General features: G+C 41.7%; 1 protein-coding gene and 1 long non-coding RNA gene across 5 annotated transcripts in view; both read left to right on the plus strand.

The window, feature by feature from the left end:
- Window positions 1-2,826: 2,826 nt before the first annotated feature.
- Window positions 2,827-24,890, plus strand: part of LOC118369460 (stromal cell-derived factor 1) — a 29,106-nt gene continuing 7,042 nt past the window's right edge. Inside the window, exons 1-3 of the mRNA XM_035753849.2 lie at window positions 2,827-2,995; window positions 10,231-10,348; window positions 11,276-11,359. Coding sequence (XP_035609742.1) covers window positions 2,929-2,995; window positions 10,231-10,348; window positions 11,276-11,359 — 269 coding nt within the window. The 5' untranslated portion in view covers window positions 2,827-2,928. The remainder of the gene's footprint in view (window positions 2,996-10,230; window positions 10,349-11,275; window positions 11,360-24,890) is intronic.
- Window positions 11,370-21,993, plus strand: LOC118369461 (uncharacterized). Of its 4 annotated transcripts, none has more exons than XR_008095019.1 (7): window positions 11,370-16,266; window positions 16,536-16,593; window positions 17,180-17,263; window positions 17,424-19,793; window positions 19,955-20,018; window positions 20,156-20,285; window positions 20,514-21,993. It is a non-coding gene; the product is annotated as an uncharacterized LOC118369461 (long non-coding RNA). The 4 variants fall into 4 exon arrangements; XR_004822608.2 differs by having other exon boundaries at window positions 17,424-17,485; XR_008095018.1 differs by having other exon boundaries at window positions 17,180-17,272; window positions 17,424-20,018.

Genomic DNA, 24,890 nt, shown 5'->3' on the forward strand with positions numbered 1-24,890 from the left:
CCTTGTCTCAGTTCACTGGTCACTGATAATAATATAATAATAATAATAATATATGATGGCAACACCCATCCATAGCACGCGCTCCAGCAGGTGTATCTCACTGATCATCCCTAAAGCCAACACCTCATTTGCGCCGCCATGCTCTACCAACTGTGCTACAGAAGAACCACTGATCATCCCTAAAGCCAGTTCTCTGCTGCCTGTGACTGGAACGAATTGCAAAATCGCTGAAGTTGGAGACTTTTATCTCCCTCACCAACTTCAAACATCTGCTATCTGAGCAGCTAACCGATCGCTGTAAATAGCCCACCCATTTTTACCTACCTCATCCCCATACTGTTTTTATTTATTTACTTTTCTGCTCTTTTGCACACCAGTATCTCCACCTGTACATGATCATCTGATCATTTATCACTCCAGTGTTAATCTGAAAAATTGTAATTATTCGCCTACCTCCTCATGCCTTTTGCACACAATGTATATAGACTCTCCCTTTTTTTCTACTGTGTTATTGACTTGTTAATTGTTTACTCCATGTGTAACTCTGTGTTGTCTGTTCACACTGCTATGCTTTATCTTGGCCTGGTCGCAGTTGCAAATGAGAACTTGTTCTCAACTAGCATACCTGGTTAAATAAAGGTATCATTTTTAAAATGTTTAAATTTAAAAAATAATAATTTATCGACAAATCGGCAGCCAAAAATACAGATTTCTGATTGTTATGAAAACTTTAAATGGCCCTAATTAATCAGCCATTCCGATTAATCGGTCGACCTCCAGTGTGTGTGCGTAAATGTACGTATTTGCATAGAATGACAATACACGTTAATGTATTCAGAGAGAGACGTTAGGTCACTAACAGACACTGGTCATTATATGATAAACACAGTCACTCCAAAGAGACACAACAACAGCCCATGGACTCAGGACAGATAATGGCAAGCCCCTATCTGACATCACAGAAGTGTTCAGGTCTAGTTAGAAGCCATCAATTGCTCCTCCAATGACTGCTTCATCAGTGGTCAGACATAAAAACTAAAAAGTGGTCAAACCACAAAGACATCACACACACATCACACTAACTGCACACACAGCATCTTCACACTTTACACAGCACACACACTGCACCCACTGGCTTTCACACATACCACAGTCCCTCTTGCTCAGCTCTCGCCTTTCCGTCTCCACTCAAAACTCACAGACAAACGCACATTAAATAGACATACTCTCTCCCCCCCTCTCTCCCATTCTCTCTCTCGCTCAGTGTCCATCTGTGTGAGATAAGTCAACATCAGAATGCGTGATATTGCTCTCTCTGTATTCAGATCTCAGTGTACACAGCACTCCATGGCCTCCCTGGTTCAATTTCACAGCCCAAAAAAATCTAGTGCCGATTCAGACAGGAAACCCGAGTATTGGCATAAGCTGATTTTGGAGCAATTAGATGAATCACTCTACCACTCGTCATCACTCTTCATCACCATCATCATTCATCACTATTGCAGACTATTTAGTCAATCAGGTTCTGCACACACATTCCCTAATGGCTACCGTGCGCAAGCTATGCGCTGGTGTTCCTGGTGACATGATATTGCTGTGACATGCGCTACTCATCATGCATGTCTGTTTTCTGCTTCCCACCACCCACCCCAGCCTTCACCTGTTATGTCTCTGCTTTAGTTTTGGTCAGGGGGATTTGTACAGCGTACCTTGCTCACTGCCTGTAGTTATGATGCACAAAAGAGTAGAGCCTAATGCCAAGACTAATGTATTGCAAGTATTGTAATATTTTTCTAATAAATGGTTAAACTAATACATAGTGTTTGCTTTCTGACCCTCCACACGCACACACACTCTCTCACACAGATCACACACACATACTGTACATACTGTTGTCTCCATGGTACCACTGAGAGTTCTGGGGTCAAGGGAACTCAAACACACAAATAAATGTGCACGCACGCACGCACACACACACACACACACACACACACACACACACACACACACACACACACACACACACACACACACACACACACACACACACACACACACACACACACACACACACACACACTTGCTCTGGTGGGCTAAAGCCAAATGTCTGAAAGTGGACTTCACATCTGCATCCTGTTAAAACTCACTAATAAAACACCTCCAAACACAACACAAGAAACACACACACACACATTCTCACCTCAACCCTAACTGGAAGTAGTTCCAGGCTGAGGTTGTTTAGGGATTGTTTAGGGATTCACTTAAACTGAGAATAGCCCAGATATTTCCTTTCTAACATGACCATGTGTTCTTTCTGTGGTTACTATATCTTCTCTGTCTATTCACTGGCACACGTGTTGTAATATAAGTCTGGGGCTTGGTGTGTTTTCCATCTCCATGTTTTGTCTGTTAGTTAAATTGGGGTGATGCAGGCCTCTGGGAGAAGTTAACTCACCGTGACCAAATATAAACGTGTACGAATGAATCCTGCCATTGCTCTGAACGCAGCGACCATATAAAAGTCAGAGCAGAATGCATAGCTAATTTATGAGTCACTTTTTTTTATTCTCTGTATCCCACTAGGCTTAACAAATGCACTGTCCCACTAAACACTATCAATTCCAGTTCCCAAAGTCAAAGATCCAGAATTTGCCATCATGCCACCAGCCTTAAGGCAGAGGACGTTTGCCCAGATTTCCCGTACCACTTTGATTTAGATCCAGAGATCTAGAGGAAACTCGGGTTTCAGGAGGTCATATATCAAATCCACATTCATTTCCACTTAATTTGTTCATCGTCAGACACTCCCACTTTCCCGTTGTCCCCATTGCACCATACATAAATTCAACAATCCGACACACTCGCCCACTGTCACAGTGTGCTCTGGACTCTACACTGAACGGATTACCGGTATCGTTATCGTTCATCATGGATTTGAAACTCTTGGCGGTTATGTCTGTGCTTGCTGTGGCGACATACGTTCCTTTCGCACAAGGTAGGCTACTTTGGATGAGTTTAGCTATGATATATGTTATTCGTTATTCAAATAAAGCATTGTGTGGAGGTTTTCTATAGCCCCGCGGGGCGGTTCTGTGTGTGTGTCCATGTTCTGCGGCTGTTTTAGTGAGACGGTGCAGCTGCTGATTTCTGCTAAATTTGTCACTCGTAATAATAACGTTGTTCAATCGGTCTGCCTAGTTTACACCATGCTTGAGCTACATCGAATTCGATAATGCATGTTATGGGGGTGTTCACAAACGCGCTTTGGTGATGAAATGTTCCTTATGTTATAAAATTAATTTTACATATACAAATATTGTTATTCATGTTCTGAATAGTTCAGTGTGGTCTTTCTCTAACATTGCATTAACAGTGTATATTTCGTAAGCTATTACAACCGTGCAACTTTATTACAGCAACTTCTTACGTGTTGTGGTGGTTGTCTTCAGAGTTTCACGTGTCGCAAAAAAAAAACGAAATTAGCATGACATGAGCTGAACTAAACGTCTTTGAAAATAAAAAGCTTGCTGTACGCTCAATGCTCCGTTGACATTTCACAGAGATATGCTTGTTTTTGTGGGAGATCTTCAAAAAAGAACAGGAATTTCGCATTAATATGAAATGCATATACTAAAATATGAAAATACTACATGTCATGTCTCAAAATCGATATCTATCTTGCCTCTATATTGTTTTATGTCCTGCAGATTCTAGAAAAAAAGGACAAATTTAACAGGAAAGTAAAGCCTACCAAGTAGCCTTTATTCTCGCACAGCCTCCAGCTTGGGCTCCACGATTTGGACAAAATATGTAATTGCGATTTTCTTTTGGCCAGATATTGCAATTGCGATTATGAATTTGGATTTTCAAAAACTTGGGTGAAAATGTTGTAATTCCTTCAGACAAGTGTCAGGGTAGAGAACATCACTTCTAAAATTAGATCATATGAATGAATACATGATGTGCTAACTGAATACACAACCAAATTAAACAAATCATTTCTAACATTGTTATAGGCTACATATGATAATATATACAATTATTACACTTACATCCGAACAAACATACATTTTTAACTTGATCATCAAAATATAGAGTGCTATAAACGCAGCAGTTGTTCGTTAATGAATGAATAACATTATGAGTTCCCATTTCCTATTTTACCATTATGCGATCTTAAATAACCTAAGTGAATTATTTATTCAGGCAGCCATAGGCTGCAGATGCAATAAGAAGCTTATGATTGTGTAATTATGTAATTTCAATCATTATAATTGACATTTTAAGTCAAAGTGCCTTAAAAAACATTTAACACGGAGCCTACCAATTTCAAGATGCAGCCTCTGTCCAAAACATTGGAATCTGGTCCAGTTATTTAACGGGACATGTTTCAACTTCACCCTTCATTTTATTGTACATTGTTGGGATAGCTACTTGGGAGAAACATGTGCAAGATGGAATCTTGTATCTCCTGTCCAGCTTGTTTATCATTCTTTTGACGCCCTCTTTGCAGACTGTGTAACAAGGACCATGTCTTTGGCTATGTGATAGGTATTAACCTCTGTGATTTCTAAATGTCTATCGGATGTTTCTCCCTACCTTACACTTGAAAACGCATTTGCAATCAATGCTTGTTTAAGGCAGGTGGTTGGTCGTGGCAGAGGGACTTTGCTGCTGCCTGGCGTTTTTTTTTTACATCATGCAATCTTCTTAATGTAGGGGATAGTTATTCTACTTCAAATGATTGAATACATTTGCCTCATGTTGCCTCTTGTTGTTACCACATATTACATGCTGACCAGCGTGAGCATTGCAAAAATAAATGTACATACATGTTATTCAGTCATTGCACCCACACTGCTCCTGCACGTCAGCGTGGCCATGCGCTAAAATATAACTATTTGTGATGCTCGATGTGCCTCAAGTCCTGCCTCTCCCATCTCCTCATTGGTTTTTAGGAGCATATACCCATGTGCCATCTCCTCATTGGTTTTTAGGAGCATATACCCATGTGCCATTGGGGCGGCAGGGTAGCCTAGTGGTTAGAGCGTTGGACTAGTAACCGGAAGGTTGTGAGTTTAAACCCCCCAGCTGACAAGGTACAAATCTGTTGTTCTGCCCCTGAACAGACTGTCATTGAAAATAAGAATTTGTTCTTAACTGACTTGCCTGGTTAAATAAAGGTAAAATTAAAAAATCTCCTCATTGGTTTTTAGGAACATATACCCATGTGCCATCTCCTCATTGTTTTTTTAGGAGCATATACCCACATAGGTAAATAAAAGATGAACTGAGGTCCACACTCCAGTCGGTTGTGGTAATGCACCTTTTAAAGTTGGTTGCCAACCGCCATATAAAGTCCAAAGGAGAAGAAGAAGTCTGAAGGAGGAGAGATTACTAGAAACAAACTCGGTTTACCCATTTATCTGTGGATTAATTGTCGGAGTAGAGGACCTTGTGCATTTCAGGTAAAATAACAACCCAATGTTTATATCCCAGGAGAAATTAGCTAGCAACAACAAGTTAGCTAGCTAAATTGCCATATATGTTTTATGCTTTTCGCCCTGTCCCCGAATTAATATAGTTGGTTTAGAGTTTGTTTTGATATTTTAACCTGCGTGTCCTGATCTGTCTGATGTGAGTGGACAAAATGAACATGCGCGCGATGGCGCACACAGACAAACACGCTCGTGCGCCAATAATAAATGCAATTGCAAAAAGTCAAATAATATCTACAAAATTAACATGATTTACCAATTGGTCAAAATATGCATTTTTACTAGACACCCTACCATGTATTTGATTTGTAGTGGCCCTAGCACAATTATTTTATTCCTGATCACATGGTGCAATTAATAATAGAATGCCAACTATTTTATGTTATTTATTACATCTAGTTTAAAATCATTGAAAGAGTGCTTCCGTTTTAACATGCTTTATTTGGATGATTCATTGGCTAGTTCCACATTCACTTTCAAATAGCATATGAAAATCATTTTATTTTCAAATAAACTGTTCAAATGAATGGCCCTTTTGAATTTATCTTTAGTGTCATATTCCCCATTTGCAGCAATAACAAGTAGCCTAAGCATTTATAGTCTACTCGTTGTGCGTAAAGCAACACCACCAGGGCACGACGACTCCAGCCAGTGCGTGCATGTGGGTCTATTTATAAACATGGTTTCCATTGAGGATTTCCTACACTGGACCACCAATAATCTGCCCATTTTTTTCCATGTAATTACATTAAGATATAAGCTATAGTCATAAAAATTAACACGTTGATTTAAAAACCTGTGTTTAACCCTTTATTATGGTTGGTGTCTTGACGGATTTGTTTACAATCGTGTTGCATAAAAAGTGTCAGTTGTCGATATATCACATATTAAGCGGTCCTTCTGTAGCTCAGTTGGTAGAGCATGGCGCTTGTAACGCCAGGGTAGTGGGTTCGATTCCCGGGACCACCCATACGTAGAATGTATGCACACATGACTGTAAGTCGCTTTGGATAAAAGCGTCTGCTAAATGGCGTCTGCTAAATGGCATATATATATATTAAGCATTAATGGTTATAGATCTAGCTGTCGGAGGTTTTTTTTGTACAGTGCTCTCAGAAATGCAGTGTAACTAAGTAACATTTCATGTCTCCTTATGTTATGGGTGGGAAAACAACCCTAATAAATGCGATTTCAAAATGGAATGCTTAAAACCAAAAGAGTCACTTTACCTTGATGCTTAAAACCTAAATAAATACTGTTCTTAACGTGGTTCTTCAATAATTAGTGTAATACTTGTTGGATGCGTTACGCCGTGATATTTTCACACATCATTATCTGATCCAGGAAGGCTGAATGTCAGTCAAGTGACCAACAGCTGTTGTGATATCGCATGCGATGCATTACAGTCCAAGTGCTGGACAAAAAGGTGTTTGGATATTTTGGCGTCTCATTCGTTAATGCCGGTGAAGACAGTTGTGCCTGGATTCACGTTGGATTTCATATCCCTAGCGAATATTATTCCAATGTTTTGTTATTTTTTTAAACATTTGCTCAGCACATTTATTGCATTATTACCTACAGCCGAAAATAACTTTGGGATATTAGATCAGTCAATCAGTCACCAGCATTTCGACCAGAAATGAGATTGCCTTAAAATGTGGAGGTGTATGTTTCATGCTGACACCACGACATCTCTCAAGGAACTACACTGACCTTTGTGCAACCTGGAAACCGCATATCTGAGAATAAAATGTACGTATACACTGAGTCGGTGACAGAGTTCATTTAGAAAGTGCATAGAGGATGTTGTTCCCACTGTGATGATTGTAACTTAATCCTAACAGAAAACCATGGATAGATGGCAACATTCTCACAAAAAGGAATGAGCGAACTACAGCAAGTTGACTGGGAACATGGATGAGTACAAACAGTCCAGCTATGCCCTCGGTAAGGCAATCAAAGAGGCAAAACGTCAGTAGAGAGACAGTGGAGTCACAATTCTTAAGCTCATACACGAGAAGTATGTGGCAGGGATTCCAGACAATAACAGATTATAAACGTTGCGGACACTGACGCCTTGCTCCCAGACAAGCTAAACACCTTCTTCGCCCATTTTGAGGAAAACACAGTGCCGCCGAAGCAGGCCACCGCCTGCGAGCACGAGGCCTGCGAGCTCTCGTTCTCCATGGCCAACCTGAGTAAGATATTTAAGCGTGTTAACCCTCGCAAGGCTGCCGGCCCAAACGACATCCCTGGCCACGTCCTCAGATCATGTGCAGACCAGCTGGCTGGAGTGTTTGCGGTCATGTTCTATCTCTCCCTATCCCAGTCTGCTGTCCCAACTTGCTTCAAGGTGTCCACCATTGTTCCTGTACCCAAGATAGCGAAGGTAATTTAACTAAAATCATGTCATCAAGAGGTGCTTTGAGAGGCTAGTTAAGGCTCATATCACCTCCACCTTACACAATACCCTAGACCCACTACAATCTGCATACCGCCTCAACAGATCCACGGATGACGCAATCACCATCACATTGCACACTTCCCTATACCATCTGGACAAGAGGAATACCTATGTAGAATGCTGTTCATTAACTACAGCTTAACCTTCTCCATAGTGCCTTTCAAGCTCATCACTAAGCTCGGGGCCCTGGGTCTGAGCCCGCCCTTTGCAACTGGGTCCTGAACTTCCTGACGGGCCAACCCCAGGTGGTGAAGGTATGCAACAACACCTTCTCTACGCTGATCCGCAACACGTGCTCAGGCCCCTCCTGTACACCCTTGTTCACCCATGACTGCTTGAGTCTCCAACTCAATCATTAAGTTTGCAGACGACACAACAGTGGTAGGCCTGATTACCAACAATGGCGAGACGGCCTACAGGAGTGGAGACGGTAAACGTCTGCAAATTCCTCAGTCCATCAGTGCAGCAATACCTAACAATACACACAAATCCAAAAAGAAAAGAATGAAAAAAATATAGACATTTTAGAACGAGTAATGCCAGAGTCCAGAATATATATATATATATATATATATATACACTGAATGTACTAAACATTAGGAACACGTTCTCTTTCCAAGACATAGACCTTACCAAGTGAATCCAGGTGAAAGCTATGATCCCTTATTGATGTCACCTGTTAAATCCACTTCAATCAGCGTAGAGACAGGTTAAAGAAGGATGTTTAAGCCTTGAGACAATTGAGACATGGATTGTGTATGTGTGCCATTCAGAATGTAAATGGGCATGCCTTTGAACGGGGTATGGTAGTAGGTGCCAGGTGTACCAGTTTGAATGTGCCAAGAACTGCAACGCTGCTGGGTTTTTCACGCTCAACAGTTTCCTGTGTGTATCAAGAATGGTCCACCACCCAAAGGACATCCAGCCAACTTGACACAACTGTGGGATGCATTGGAGTCAACATGGGCCAGCATCCCTGTTCAACACTTTCGAAACCTTGTAGAATTAACGCCCCGACTAATTGAGGCTGTACATATCTAACTCAACTACTCCAGTATCCCTGCACACAGTACATTTGGCTCTGACCATATATATAAGGTGCATTCGGAAACTATTCAGACCCCTTGACTTTCTCCACATTTTGTTACATTACAGCCTTATTCTAAAATGGATGAAATTGTTTTTCCACCCCGCATCAATATACACACAATAGCCCATAATGACAAAATAAAAACAGGTTTGTAGAAATCCCCCCAAAAAAAAAAGAACGTGGAAAAAAACACATTTACGGGGTGACTTTTATAAAATATTCTACTTCTATGTTTATCATTACAATAAAATAAGTTCCAAATGGAAAGGAAACACATTGTTTGTCATCTGTAGCCCCATGAAATCAACCAAAATAAGCTCAATAAGTTAATGCATGCACACACTCCTATTTATTATACAATCACCTGTATTGTGAATAGGCCTAGGCTACATAGAGATGTAATTTTCTAATAAACGCTTACCATTGTTATTATGCAATTAGATTGGTGAAAACAAAGTCAAATTGAAAATAAAAAAAAAATGATAATGTGACGATAATGAACTGTCTCAAATGATGCCCAACGATTATGATGCCCAAACTCAAATGATGCCCAACGATTAACCGGAGCAGTAGCTGAGTTTAAAGGCTTCCAAACTTGCAGTGAGCACAAGCCAAAACAGACCAAAGACATGGCAAATACTCAACCATTAAAGGTTTGAGACTTGCTGCCACTCCAATCTGTCCCATGTACACATGTAATTGTGGGGACACTACCACTTATCAGTTAAATTGGTACAGCACTCTCACTCACGGGTGCAACAAATTGAGCCTCTTACAAGGCACATCTCAAAATATGTTAATGAAACAACAATTACCGCCAGTAGTGGTTAAAAGGTTTTAGGAGCTCCATAAATACTGTAGAGTACTGTATTCAATTGGCTTTTAGTTTTATTGTATAACGCTGTAAAATGTAGTGCAATATATAGCATCAATTCTGTTAAACACATTCAAGGTATTTTACAGTGCATTCTACAGTGTTTTACTGGTGAAATTACCGAAAAGTCTTACAGTGTAGGATAATATCAATGTTGTTCCTGTTCTACTTGACAGTGGGGGCCTTGCTCCTCTCTGGCAGTATTTTTCACTTCACAAAATGAGGTGGGGTTTTCATGTTCACCACTTGTCTCTTAATGATACTGTATATTATATTCATGTTCTCTTTTCTACCCCCTCTTCAGCTAAGCCCATCAGTATGATGGAGAGGTGCTGGTGTCGTTCTACAGTTAACACCGTCCCCCAGCGTAACATCCGAGAACTGAAGTTCCTACACACACCCAACTGCCCCTTCCAAGTGATGTGAGTACCTCGCCAACACAAACATGCACCGGTTATAGGCAAGATCATGCACTAAAAGGGGTGACAGGTCTCTCCTTCTGGTCGGACATTTCACACCATCAATCTCATGGAGCTGACAGCCAGTGAAAGGAGCTCCTGAGGCGCACACACACACACAAATACACACACACACTCTCGCTCTCTCTTCTCTCACACACACTCTCTCTCTTCCACACACACACAGGACCTTTAAAAGTGGTGACAGGTCTCTCCTTCTTTTTTGGACATTCCACACCATCAATCCCATGGAGCTGACGGCCAGTGAACGGAGCCCCTGAGGGGCGCACACACACACACACACACACACACACACACACACACACACACACACACACACACACACACACACACACACACACACACACACACACACACACACACACACACACACACTTCTGATAGCCTTCTCATTGTCTATTCTGTAAGCCATGCACACATAATTAGACACATCCATAGGAAGCGTATCGTGAAAAATTGTGTGTGTGGGGGGTTGGGAATTGGATGCAGTTTTGTTTTCAACAGGAAAACATTAATAGCAGCTCTAAATAATTGGCCTGTCTTTCCTCTTACTCCTAACTGATAGGGTCTGATACTGCTCAACATTATGAGGTGTGTGTGTGTGTGTGTGTGTGTGTGTGTGTGTGTGTGTGTGTGTGTGTGTGTGTGTGTGTGTGTGTGTGTGTGTGTGTGTGTGTGTGTGTGTGTGTGTGTGTGTGTGTGTGTGTGTGTGTGTGTGTGTGTGTGTGTGTGTGTGTGTGTGTGTGTGTGTGTGTGCATGATTAATTAGGTATTCCAGTGTGCTGGAATGGAACAGGGCACCAGAAGCTATCAATCTCATTCTTTCTTCTTTCTCAATTAATCTTATCCCTCTATTTTCTCTCTTTGCAGTGCCAAGCTGAAGAACCACAAGGAGGTGTGTATCAACCCCGAGACCAAGTGGCTGCAGCAGTACCTGAAGAATGCCCTCAACAAGTAAGGGACCCTTTAAGAGAATCTACAACCTAAAACACATTCATGTCTACACAGAAACACGGTATCATTCTCCTCAGAAAATAACATTTTCTCTATTCTCCACTTCATCAGGACATACAGTACAGTAGTAAAGTAGTACACGCTCAGGGCCAAATCTGAACTTGATCTGCATGTGTGCATAACTTTTCATGAACGTCTGCCAGTGACATTCATAGGCTACATGATTTAGGGGAAAGTCAAGGTAATGCGTGCAGAAATTAAATGATAAGGATAAGCCTGGATAGCGCTACAAAAAAAGTGATACATTTTTGTTTAACTAAATCAGATGGACTGGGCATATTCAGGATAGCCTGAACACAGATGCAACATAACATTTATGGGTAGCACTTTAGTATACAGTGCTGAAATAAGAGTTTAACGTCCGGAAAGTACCAGGAAACAACAGTGACGTAAGTCAGAAACAACCAGGTGAGAACGTGGTAGTTACTCATTAAAAGTTAGTTTGTTGCTGCTAAATATTGATATAAAGAGTGATGAATCCATTTGTATTTGTCACATGCGCACAATACAACAAGTGTAGACCTTACTGTGAAATGCTAACTTACAAGTCGTTAACTTACATGTCGTCCAGTTAAGAGAAATAAGAGTTAAGAAAATATTAACTAAATAAACTAAAGTGAAAAAATTAACAAGAACGAGGATATATCCAGGGGGTACCGGTACCGAGTCAATGTGCGGGGGTACAGGCTAGTCAAGGTAATTGAGGCAACATGTACATGTACAGTGCATTCGGAAAGTATTCAGACCCCTTGTCTTTTTCCACATTTTGTTATGTTAAAGCCTTATTCTAAAATGTATTAAACATTTTTCCCCCCTCATGAGTCTACACACAATAGCCCATAATGACAACGCAAAACAGATTTTTAGACAGATTTTTAGAAATGTATAAAAAACACTGTAAATAACTTATTTACATAAGTATTCAGACCCTTTACTCAGTTATTTGTTGAAGCACCTTTGGCTGCAATTCTAGCCTCGAGTTTTCTTGGCTATGACGCTACAAGCTTGGCAAACCTGTATTTGGCCAGTTTCTCCCGTTCTTCTCTGCAGAGTCTCTCAAGCTCTGTCAGGTTGGATGGGGAGCGTCGCTGTACAGGTATTTTCAGGTCTCTCCAGAGATGTTCTGTCGGGTTCATGTCCGGGCTCTGGCTGGGCCACTCAAGGACATTCAGAGACTTGTCCCGAAGCCACTCCTGCGTAGTATTGGCTGTGTGCTTAGGGTCATTGTCCTGTTGGAAGGTGAACCTTCACCCCAGTCTGAGGTCCTGAGAGATCTGGAGCAGGATTTCATCAAGGATCTCTCTGTTCTTTGCTCCTTTCATCTTTCCCTCGATCCTGATTAGTCTCCCAGTCCCTGCCGCTGAAAAACATCCCCACAGCATGATGCTGCCACCACCATGCTTTACCATAGGGATGGCGCCAGGTTTCCTTCAGATGTGATGCTTGCCATTCAGGCCAAAAAGTTCAATATTGGTTTCATCAGACCAGAGAGTCTTGTTTCTCATGGTCTGTGTCCTTGAGGTGCCTTTTGGCAAACTCCAAGCGGGCTGTCATGTTCCTTTTACTGAGGAGTGGCTTCCGTCTGGCCACTCTACCATAGAAGCCAGATTGGCAGAGTACTGCAGAGATGGTTGTCCTTCTGGAAGGTTCTCCCATCTCCACATAGGAACTCTGGAGCTCTGTCAGAGTGACCCAATGGTTCTTGGTCAACTCCCTGACCAAGGCCCTTCTCGCCCGATTGCTCAGTCAGGCCAGCTCTAGGAAGAGTCTTGGTGGTTCCAAACTTCTTACATTTAAGATTGATGGAGGCCTCTGTGTTCTTGGGTACCTTCAATGCTGCAGACATTTTTTGGTACCCTTCCCCAGATCTGTGCCTCGACACAATCTTATCTCGACGCTCTACTGACAAGTCCTTCAACCTCATGGCTTGGTTTTTGCTCTGACATTCACTGTCAACTGTGGGACCTTAAATAGACAGGTGTGTGACTTTCCAAATCATGCCCAATCAATTGAGTGTACCACAGGTGGACTCAAGTTGTAGAAACATCTCAAGGATGATCAGTGGAAACAGGATGCACCTGGGCTCAATTTCGAGTCTCATAGCAAAGGGTCTGAATACTTTGTAAATAAGGCATTTCTGTTCCAACATAAAAAAAAAACTGTTTTCACTTTCTAATTATGGGGTATTGTGTGTAGATTGATGAGGGGGAAATAAAATAAAAATAGCTATTTTAGAATCAGACTGAAATGTAACAAAATGTAGAAAAAGTCCACATTGAATACATGAATACTTTCCAAATGCACTGTAGGTAGGGGAAAATGTACAATGCATAGATAATAAACAGTGGGTAGCAGCAGAATATAAAAAGTCTAGGTCAATGCTAATAGTCCAGGAAACCATTTGTTTAACTTTTCAGCAGTCTTATGGTTTGGGGGTAGAAGCTGTTAAGGAACCTTTTGGAGCTAGACTTGGCGCTCTGGTCGTGCTTACCATGAGGCAGCAGAGAGAACAGTCTATAACTAGGGTGTCTGGAGTCTTTGACAATTTTAGGGCCTTCTTTTGACACCTCCTGGTATAGAAGTCCCGGATGGCAGGAAGCTTGGTCCCGGTGATGTACCCTCTGTAACTCCTTGTGGTCTGCTGCCGAGCAGTTGCCATACCATGCAACCGGTCAGGATGCTCCCGATGGTGCAGCTGGTGAATGTTTTGAGGATCTGAGGACCCATGCCAAATCATTTTCAGTCTCCTGAGGGGGAATTGGCATTGTCGTGCCCTCTTCACGACTGTCTTGGTGTGTATGTACCATGATAGTGTCGTGACATGACTATCATTAATGTGTTGATGGCTATTTTATCAAATCAATTAACTGTGTTGAATTAATACATTATTAACAATGAACTCATTAGTAAGTTGGGGCACCATGGGAAAAGTTTGTTTTATGAGTTACTGTTTCCCGAATTAACTGAAGAATATATTAGAATATGTCATACCAGTCATCCATTAATAATTATTTCCTCATATCAGTCTCATTCTAACATTGCAAAATTCTTGGATATCTGCAGGAACCCAAGTCTAAATAAGGATTCAGAGATGCACAAATCGGTTTAATTATTTATTTACTAACTAAATGATCACACAGACATACACAAACAGTATAGGTTGAATTGATTTCTAACATAATGCAATGAAAGGTCCCTAGTGGACTAACTCGATATGATGGCTTGTTACACCGTGAAAGGGGTGGGGACAGAAAGAGTGGGAGAGACAGAGAGTTGGAAAAATATGCTCATGGGAATGTGAATACATTTCACATGAATGACTGCTCATTCGAAAATAATTGCAATGTATATATTCATGCTTGTATGGTTTTGTCGTTGCTCTCTGTTGACATCGCCCGGCCCGTCTATGGGGAGTCGTTCGACAGAAGTCTCTGGTTTGTCCACCAGAGGTAACGATGTCTTTTGTAGTTGTAGTAGGCTTTCTTTGTCTCTGAGTGTTAGTTAGACTGGATCCTTCAGATATACACACGCGGTGGTCTTTGGGTTGAGTTTACTAGACTAACAGTACTTAAACAGCTGCAGACTGAATGTTCCGATGTAGTCTTTATTTCTAAACATTTCGTAACGTTCAGCTCACGCTGTTGGTCACGCTGGTCTATATTTAAATTGCATCCATTTCAACGTTTTTAGCCCGCGCTCCATGCTTTCTGGTCTGTATGTTAATTATTCAGCAAGTCCTTTTAAGCACTCGCCTTGGAGGGCGGTTTCTTCATGTTGCCACAAAATCACATTTAATCTTTTCACAAATAGTTTCATATTTAATCATATAAAGTTGGTGAAGACGAATGTTCTGAATGGACTCTAAAATTGGAGCGGAGGATACGTGTGTGAATGATAAGGAATCGCTTCTATTTGGGATGCTTTTGTTGAGTAAGGGTGCATATGTGGGAGACCCGTTTGAGGTGTCGAAAATGGTGAAGTATGCACTGGGAAAAGTGGAGTTTGTCAGAGTGACCTGGAATTGTTTAATTTGGATTAATTGTATTTATGAAGAACAGAGATTGCAGTGAGCCTTAAAATAATCTGGACAGGGCCTCCTGAGTGGCGCAGCGGTCTAAAGCACTGCATCGCAGTGCTAGAGGCGTCATTACAGACCCTGGTTCTGTGCCACAGCCAGCTGCGACCGGGAGGCCCATGAGGCGACGTGCAATTGGTCCAGCGTCGTCCGGGTTAGGGGAGGGTTTGGCCGGCCGGGTTGTCCTTGTCCCACTGCTTTAGAGACTTCTGTGGCGGGCCGGACGCATGCACGCTGACTTCAGTCGCCAGTTGTACGGTGTTTCCTTCGACACATTGGTGCGACTGGCTTCCGGGTTAAGCGAGCAGTGTGTCAAGAAGCAGTGTGGCTTGGCAGGGCTATGTTTCGGAGGACGCATGGATCTCGAACCTTCGCCTCTCCCGAGTTTCAGCGATGGGACAGGACTGTCACTAGCAATTGGATATCACGAAATTGGGGAGAAAAAGGGGGTAAAAAGTAAAATATATATATAACATCCGGACAATAGAAGTTTTGTGTTTTAAACTTCGGAGTAGATCACCCATCAAAGGAGTCATGTCCGAGGTGACGACGGATGTTCAGGTTCAATACCTGAAGAGAATTCCTAGTGTGGTTGGTGCCCGCCGTTTAGTTTAGTTTATTTATTTATTTTTGGAGTTTGCTAGTTTGTTCCATTTTCAGGAATCCTGTTTCCATCCCGCACGGTAGTTGGTGGGATGCACATTAAATTGCGCGATCACCATATACCATAGAAGAAGAAGACATGTTTTGAGAAGAATAAACATTATGAAATGTGAGTATTATGTTTATTTAGTCAACAAATTACATTAAAATGTTAATCTTTCATATGATGGTTAAATTCAATCATTAGGACATAACGCAGAGTCAGGTCTCTAGCCAAGCTAGCTACCAGGTGATCTTGTCATTTTTACGCTATGAACAATTAATTGTATATTCAGGAATGTGTCAATGATATAGGAATGCACAGTTTTAAAATCCTGAATTGGTGATCTTGCTAGGCAGCTCATGACAAATCATATTTTTCAAACTTTTTTAATTCAGGGACGAAAGAGGACAATGTATTGGCAGGACAAAACACTCTTTCCCGACTGGTGTGAGGGTAAGAAATTGGAACATTATCTGATAAAAATAAGCAAGAAATGCTTTTAGCTGTGCTCCCGCTTACTTGCTAGCTAGCCAAATCATTTGTTGTGCGTTGTTTGATTTATGTGCTGTTTTCTAGTCAATGATCATGCATGCCGTCTCTGTTTACTTCCTCTTGTCAGTTTCCTCCCTCTGTCTCGTGTTCCACCATTGGGGTTAAAGGCAATGTTACAAGTTAAATAAAAGGCTAATTGTAATCATACTGTTAAGACTTTGATCTGTACAAATGATCAATTGACGCACAGGCTATGTTATGACCATGGTTCAAAATAATCTAAAGAATAAATGGTAAACCAGGTTAAGCTATATAGGCTACCTAAAGTAAAGGCATTGTTATGAAGAATATGTTTTGAAGTATGAAATTAGGGGTTAACAAGTCAGGGTAACAAGCCCCAGCTGAGACAGGTCAGGTAGCCTGACAAGGGTTTGGCTGCTCTCTGCGAACACTGTCCCCTTTTCTATATGTACATGAACACGACCCCACTCTGTCTCTGTTCCAGTGTATCTATATTAACCCTGTCGTCTCTATGTCATGGTTCCAGTCTATCTACAGGTGACCAGGTGGACCTCTTCACCAGGCAGGCCTTCGCTGCAGTCTTACATCACCAGCAAAGGTCTCTGATGAGGTACTTTATGTACGGACAAAACACTTGGTATTCAATGATTGGGTCTTTACTGTATCATTACTGTATGAAGAATGTGTTGCACACGAATAGAATCATAGTGAGTATTATTAAAACATATATTATCATCTTATATTATAACAGTGTATTACCCCCCCCTCAGATTAAGATTGTGCTTCCAACCTGCCGCCAGGATATCTCAGCATCCACGAGGGCATCATCAAGGTAAGGGTAGGAGAGGGGAAGGTAGGACAGAGAAGGGACGGGGAAGGGAATATAATAGAATTCTGAGTGATTCACATTTAAACGTCATCCATGTAAACCACTGCCTCCGACCAGTAATGGTCTCTACTCAGCCTCAATAAAGATGTAGCTGTTTTCCGGGTTCCTTAGATACTATGTTTTTTATTCAGCATTCTGGTCCAGTGATTAAATGGGTTGATGTAGGGAAGCCATTATTAGGTGTCAACTCACCTGGTCCCTACTGAGTGTCTACACACAGGTCTGTACTACTCACCAAATCAGTAAGGGTGTGTCTGTGACAAATCTAATTGTATTTGTCACGTGCGCCGAATACAACAGGTGAAATGTTTACTTTACAAGCCCCTAACCAACAATGCAGTAAAAAAATAAGTAATAATAATAATAATAAGAAGAAGAAGAAATACAAGTAAAAAGTAATTAAAGAGCAGCAGTAAAATAACAATAGTGAGACTATATACAGCGGGGTACCTGTACAGAGTCAATGTGCAGGGGCACCGGTTAGCTGAGGTAATATGTACATGTGGGTAGAGTTATTAAAGTGGCTATGCATAGATGATAACAACAGAGAGTAGCAGCTGTGTAAAAGAGGGAGGGGCAATGCAAATAGTCTGGGTAGCAATTTGATTAGGTGTTCTGGAGTCTTATGGCTTGACGGTAGAAGCTGTTTAGAAGCCTCTTGGACCTAGACTTGGCGTTCCGGTACCGCTTCCCGTGCGGTAGCAGAGTGACCAGCCTATGACTAGGGTGGCTGGAGTTTTCACGACTGTCTTGGTGTGCTTGGACCATGTTAGTTTGTTGGTGATGTGGACACCAAGGAACTTCAAGCTCTCAACCTGCGCCACTACAGCCCTGTCCATGAGAATGGGGGCGTGCTTGGTCCTCTTTTTCCTGTAGTCCACAGAGAGGTTGTTTTCCTGACACAACACGGCCAGGTCTCTGACCTCCCTATAGGCTGTCTCGTCGTTGTCGGTGATCAGGCCTACCACTGTTGTGTCATTGGCAAACTTATTGATGGTGTTGGAGTCGTGCCTGGCCGTGCAGTTATGAGTGAACAGGGAGTACAGGAGGGGACTGAGCACGCACCCCTGAGGGGCCCCTGTGTTGAGGATCAGCGTGGCGGATGTGTTGTTACCTACCCTTACCACCTGGGGGCGGCCTGTCAGGAAGTCCAGGATCCAGTTGCAGAGGGAGGTGTTTAGTCCCAGGGTCCTTAGCTTAGTGATGAGCTATGAAGGCACTATGGTGTTGAACACTGAGCTGATGTCAATGAATAGCATTCTCACAAAGGTGTTCCTTTTGTTCAGGTGGGAAAAGGAAGTATGGAGTACAATAGAGATTGCATCATCTGTGGATCTGTTAGGGCGGTATGCAAATTGAGTGGGTCTAGGGTTTATGGGATAATGGTGTTGATGTGAGCCATGACCAACCAATGTGAGTGCTACGGGTCGATAGTCATTTAGGCAGCTTACCTTAGTGTTCTTGGGCACCGGGACTGTGGTGGTCTGCTTAAAACATGTTGGTATTCCAGACTCAGACAGGGAGAGGTTGAAAATGTCATTGAAGACACTTGCCAGTTGGTCAGCGCATGCTTGCAGTACACATCCTGGTAATCCGTCTGGCAGCCTTGTGGATGTTGACCTGTCTAAAGGTCTTCCTCACATTGGCTGCTGAGAGCGTTCCTCACATGCTCTTCCGGAACAGCTGGTGCTCTCATGCATGTTTCAGTGTTATTTGCCTCGAAGCGAGCATAGACGTAGTTTAGCTTGTCTGGTAGGCTCGTGTTACTGGTTTGCAAGCCCTGCCACATTCAACGAGCGTCAGAGCCGTTGTAGTACGATTCGATCTTAGTCCTGTATTGATGCTTTTCCTTTTTGATGGTTCGTCTGAGTCCTGCTCCTTGAATGAGGCAGCTCTAGCCTTTAGCTCAGTGCGGATGTTGCCTGTAATCCATGGCTTCTGGTTGGGGTATTACGTACAGTCACTGTGGGGACAACGTCATCGATGCACTTATTGATGAAGCCAATGACTGATGTGGTGTACTCCTCAATGCTTAGACTTGGTGCTCCAGTACCGATTGCTGTGCGGTAGCAGGGAGAACAGTCTATGACTAGGGTGGCTGGAGTCTTTGACAATTTTTAGGGCCTTCCTCTGACACCGCCTGGTATAGAGGTCCTGGATGGCAGGAAGCTTGGCCCCGGTGATGTACTGGGCCATGCGCTCTACCCTCTGGAGTACCTTGAGGTCGGAGGCCGAGCAGTTGCCATACCAGGTAGTGATGTTTTTTTTTATAAACCAGATTTGCTGTTCACTTGAGCAATATGAGATGGAAGAGTTCCGTGCAATAATGGCTCTATATAATACTGTACACTTTCTTGATATTTTAAATAGGTTGAAAGCTAAGATTAATACTGGCTGTTCCTCTGTTTCCAGAGTGATGGTTCATATTGTAGCTCACGAGTAGGGACTGGAACATCATCTCAGGTCCTATGTGAAGGTACAGTACAATCTCTACACTAAACTAGCCGTACACCTATAGACATATACCACCTCATCACCCGTGCTGATCTCATATTTATCATTGAGAGCTTTTAAGTGACCGTGGCTCTCTCTGCCCCTGATGTGTCTCTCCAGTTTGTGTTCAAGCCAGAGCCGAACTCAGCCAGTGGGATCCCTAACCCTCAGAGTGTCATTGAGGAGCTGGCTAAAGCCATGACAGCCAACCTCAACCCCTCCACTTACTTCCTCACCAGCAACAAACTGCGTAAGGAACTCTGTTTTACTTTCTTTCTAGTATTATTTTTGATTATGCAGATTACAAGCATTTCGCTACACCCGCAATATCATCTGCTAAATATGTGTATGTGACCAATAACATTTTGATTTGATCAATATGATTTGATTACAATTACAATCACTGCTGCCTTTGTTCCTTATGTGAGTGTGTGTGTTTAAGTTCATGTGTAAAGTGTGTCGTCCCTATTTGTTGCAGTACTCGTGGTACTTCGTAGAAGCCCTGGTGAAGTCTATGGCCCAGCATAGGACCCAGAGTGGTAAATTCAACCTGTCTAGCAAACCAAGTTTCTCTGCCTTCCTTCCACCACACAGTAGAGAAAAATGCAGAGGCCTCACATCAACAAGAACTGCAAGGACAAACTGGATGCTTCCCGAAACGCCAACCACAGTCTGGCAGTCTTGGAGTGCCATAGACAGCCAACAAAACAGTTGTTGGTTTCATTCAGAAAATTGCCACATTTAGTTCTATGGTAATGCTATTTTCATGTTATGAGGACTGATGACTTATTGTATGCTACACGCAGCAAAATAAATATGTGCACCCTATACTATCAGGGTAGATTATTGGTGTTTCTTGTGCTATGTAGCAACTATTTGCTAGTAATTTAAATAATAAACAACTGTATTCTGTCCTATTAATGTAGTTCCGTTTAGGAAATGAGTATCTTCATTATTTATTATTGTAGTGTTAATCTACCTGTGAAAATCTGAAGAAAACAGAAACTAAGGTGAACGTAATAGTAATTTAAACAATAACAGGGAAACAGAGCATTGCTTTAGAATACAGTGTCAAGACCCCATAGGTACACTGAAGCTATGGGGAAACTGTACAGAAAGTAAGCTACACTGAAACAATGGACATAGTAATTGACACGGTAACGGGAACAGGGCATTGCTTTAGAATACAGTGTCAAGGCCCCACAGGTACACTGATACTATGGGGAAACTATCCAGGAAGAAACAGTAAGGCACACAAACTGATGAAAGTAGTAAGGAATCTAATAGTAATTTACAGGGGAACAGAGCGTTGCTTTAGAATACAGTGTCTTGGCCCCATAGGTACACTGAAACAATATGGTGAAACTACGCCTAAAGTAACAAATAAGGTACATAATATGTACTTAAGTACAGTGCTGAAATAACTGTACAATGATCGGAAAGTAATCGGAAACAAGACAAAAGGCAGCTAGCTACAAGCAAAGACCTAAAAGGGACGTTTTTAGGATGGTCCACATAAAGCATAAGTGAAAGCTCCATGTACATTCGTAATAAGTATACCCTCTATTATTGATAGTTCTTTATGTTCCTACATAACAACCAGGATAATTCATCACTCTTTATATCAGTACTTAGCAGCTACAAACAACATATGAATGGATAATTGGTGTTCATGCCTGGTTGTTGCCATCTTATTTCATTGTTTTTTTCAAGGTACTTTCCAGACATCACCCTCTTATTCAGCTATCCTTGTGACCTAAGCCACCCTGCTATTTCCTGTTTCCTGTGTTCCTCCGCCCTCGAATTAGAGGAGAGCTGAGTAAATGTAACCCAATCAGCTTCAAGCTTTCAGCCTCTCTAGTAATAGTATTTTATGTTCTCTTCCTGTGCAGGGGGATTATTTGATAAAACAATGAATTTGTCCTTACTGCCATTAGCCCATAGAAACACATTCAATATTCATACATGGTAAAACAGATTGTAAAGTCAAAAGTATGTTTTGGGGGCGCTAGTGACAAACCCATGGAGTAGGCCAATTGTATTTATTGAATAGTTTCTTTGTGCTTTGACCCGCTAAAGAACTAGAAATCGCAGCCTTTGAATGACGTGCGTTACTTTGCCCAACTTTTATTTGACTTTTAATGTGTAAATGGTGCATAAAGGATAGGTGCATTAAGGATAGGAACGATGATGGTGTCTAAGAATCGTTGACAGACATGTTCTCCACTTGGTTCTGGAGCTGGTCTCCACCTCCCTGTTTCTTCTTCTTCCCACCATCCTGCTGCTTCTTCTGCTTCTTGGACGTCTCCACGTCAATAGGCGCAGGCTTCACAAACTTCAGCATCTCTGCTAACTTAGCATTGCTGCTAACTTAGTGGTATTGCTGTAAGATGTGATTTATAAAATGTTTTTTTTTTTTTTTTTAAACAGCCTAGTTTTGGGTTGTAAAATAAGTATTTCTTATTTATTTATTTATTTTTGCACAAACTTGTTTTAAATCTTTCACTATTTCAGTGGGGCTCTCTACCCGATAGGTTTAGTGTTCCCAACCACAAACACATTAGGTGTGAATATCTTTCGACCACTGCCGTTTTAAAGGAGGGTGGATCGGTCAATCATATGATTCCAATTTTCATTCTAAAATTAGAGGAGCAGCCATTTTAATTAGTAAAAAAATACCGTTCCTAATGTCAAGTGTAGAGTCAGACTCAGCAGGCCGTGTCATTATTCTAGTAGGAATACTGTATAATACACCTGGTATCTTGGCTAACATTTATGCACCAAATTGGGATAACATTTCATTCTTCACAAATGTATTGGAAACACACCACCGAATACTTCACAGATATGGACACACACCACCGAATACTTCACAGATATGGACACACACCACTGAATACTTCACAGATATGGACACACACCACCGAGTACTTCACAGATATGGACACACACCACTGAATACTTCACAGATATGGACACACACCACCGAATACTTCACAGATATGGACACACACCACCGAATACTTCACAGATATGGACACACACCACCGAATACTTCACAGATATGGACACACACCACCAAATACTTCACAGATATGGACACACACCACCGAATACTTCACAGATATGGACACACACCACCAAATACTTCACAGATATGGACACACACCACCGAATACTTCACAGATATGGACACACACCACTGAATACTTCACAGATATGGACACACACCACCAAATACTTCACAGATATGGACACACACCACCGAGTACTTCACAGATATGGACACACACCACTGAATACTTCACAGATATGGACACACGCCACCGAGTACTTCACAGATATGGACACACGCCACCGAGTACTTCACAGATATGGACACACGCCACCGAGTACTTCACAGATATGGACACACGCCACCGAGTACTTCACAGATATGGACACACGCCACCGAGTACTTCACAGATATGGACACACACCACTGAATACTTCACAGATATGGACACACGCCACCGAGTACTTCACAGATATGGACACACACCACCGAGTACTTCACAGATATGGACACACACCACCGAATACTTCACAGATATGGACACACACCACCGAATACTTGGTGGTGATATGATTTGTGTACTGTCGCCCAGTCTGGATCGTAGCTCTTCTAAGGTATCATCTTCATCAAACACAGTAAACACAATTCAGCTATTTCTTAAGACATATGGCATATCTGATGCGTGGGGTTTCTGCAATCCCACAGCTAGGGAGTATTATTTTTTCTCACCAGTTCATAAGACCTTCTCACAATACTAGACAATACTTTTCTGCCACTTATCACGGAGTGTGATTACCAAGTCATTTCGGATCCTTCTCCTCTTACTATGAAACTACTTCTACCAAATACACATTCTAATTATCGCCCTTGACGGCTTAACTCACTACTGCTATCAGTGGAAACCTTATATGCTTTTCTATCACGTCAGTTGAGCTATTTCTCGAGCTTAATCAAACCCCTAGAATGTCTCCTACGGCAGTATGGGAATCAACGAAGGCTTATCTAAGGGGCCAAATTATTTAGTACAGCGCAGGATTAAGGAAGTGCAATGTTCAACGCCTAGGGGAACCTACAAATTAAATCTTGGAATTTGGATATGACATATTCACACTATTCATCCGTCGATTTACGAAAAACAACATTTGACACTTCAGAGCTTGATCTTCTTTCAACTCGACAAAGCTGAAAATCGAATTAATAAATCTCGACACAAAAATGATGAACATGGAGAGAAATCAGGGAAATTGCAAGCACACCAGCTGCGTCAGAGAACCTCAAATCAAACCATACCTGAGATAACTGACGAGCTGGGTATCAAATGTATTGATCATTTAGAGGTCAATTCATGCTTTCATAACATTTACTCACAATTATACACTTTGGAATCCGCTGGTAATGGTACCTTACTCGACACCCTCTTTGAGAACTTGAGCATGTGGGGTTGGGGTGGGTTTGATTTGGTAGGGGATCCGTGTGTGTTCTGCCATCTACCTGCTCTGTCTGTTATCTGTATAATCATAAAAAATGCAGAAATGTAAAAAATATATATATTAATAATAATAATAATAATAATAAAAACAATTTAGAAAGGAAGTATGTTTTGAAGTGTTTGTCTTAAATCTGAGAGATATAATACTTTTTTTTTTTGCCATATTTATCTGCTTTTTTTGTTGGCACTAAAGTACCTCCACACTTCATTTTTAAAACTGGTACCGGGTTACCTTCAGATGAGTCTTGTGAGTGTTGTAGAGCATGTACGTGTTTGTGAGACTATCTGCTTTCGATTAGTTTATAGCCCAA

Source organism: Oncorhynchus keta, chromosome 36 (assembly GCF_023373465.1).
Source record: "Oncorhynchus keta strain PuntledgeMale-10-30-2019 chromosome 36, Oket_V2, whole genome shotgun sequence".
Classification (NCBI taxonomy): domain Eukaryota; kingdom Metazoa; phylum Chordata; class Actinopteri; order Salmoniformes; family Salmonidae; genus Oncorhynchus; species Oncorhynchus keta.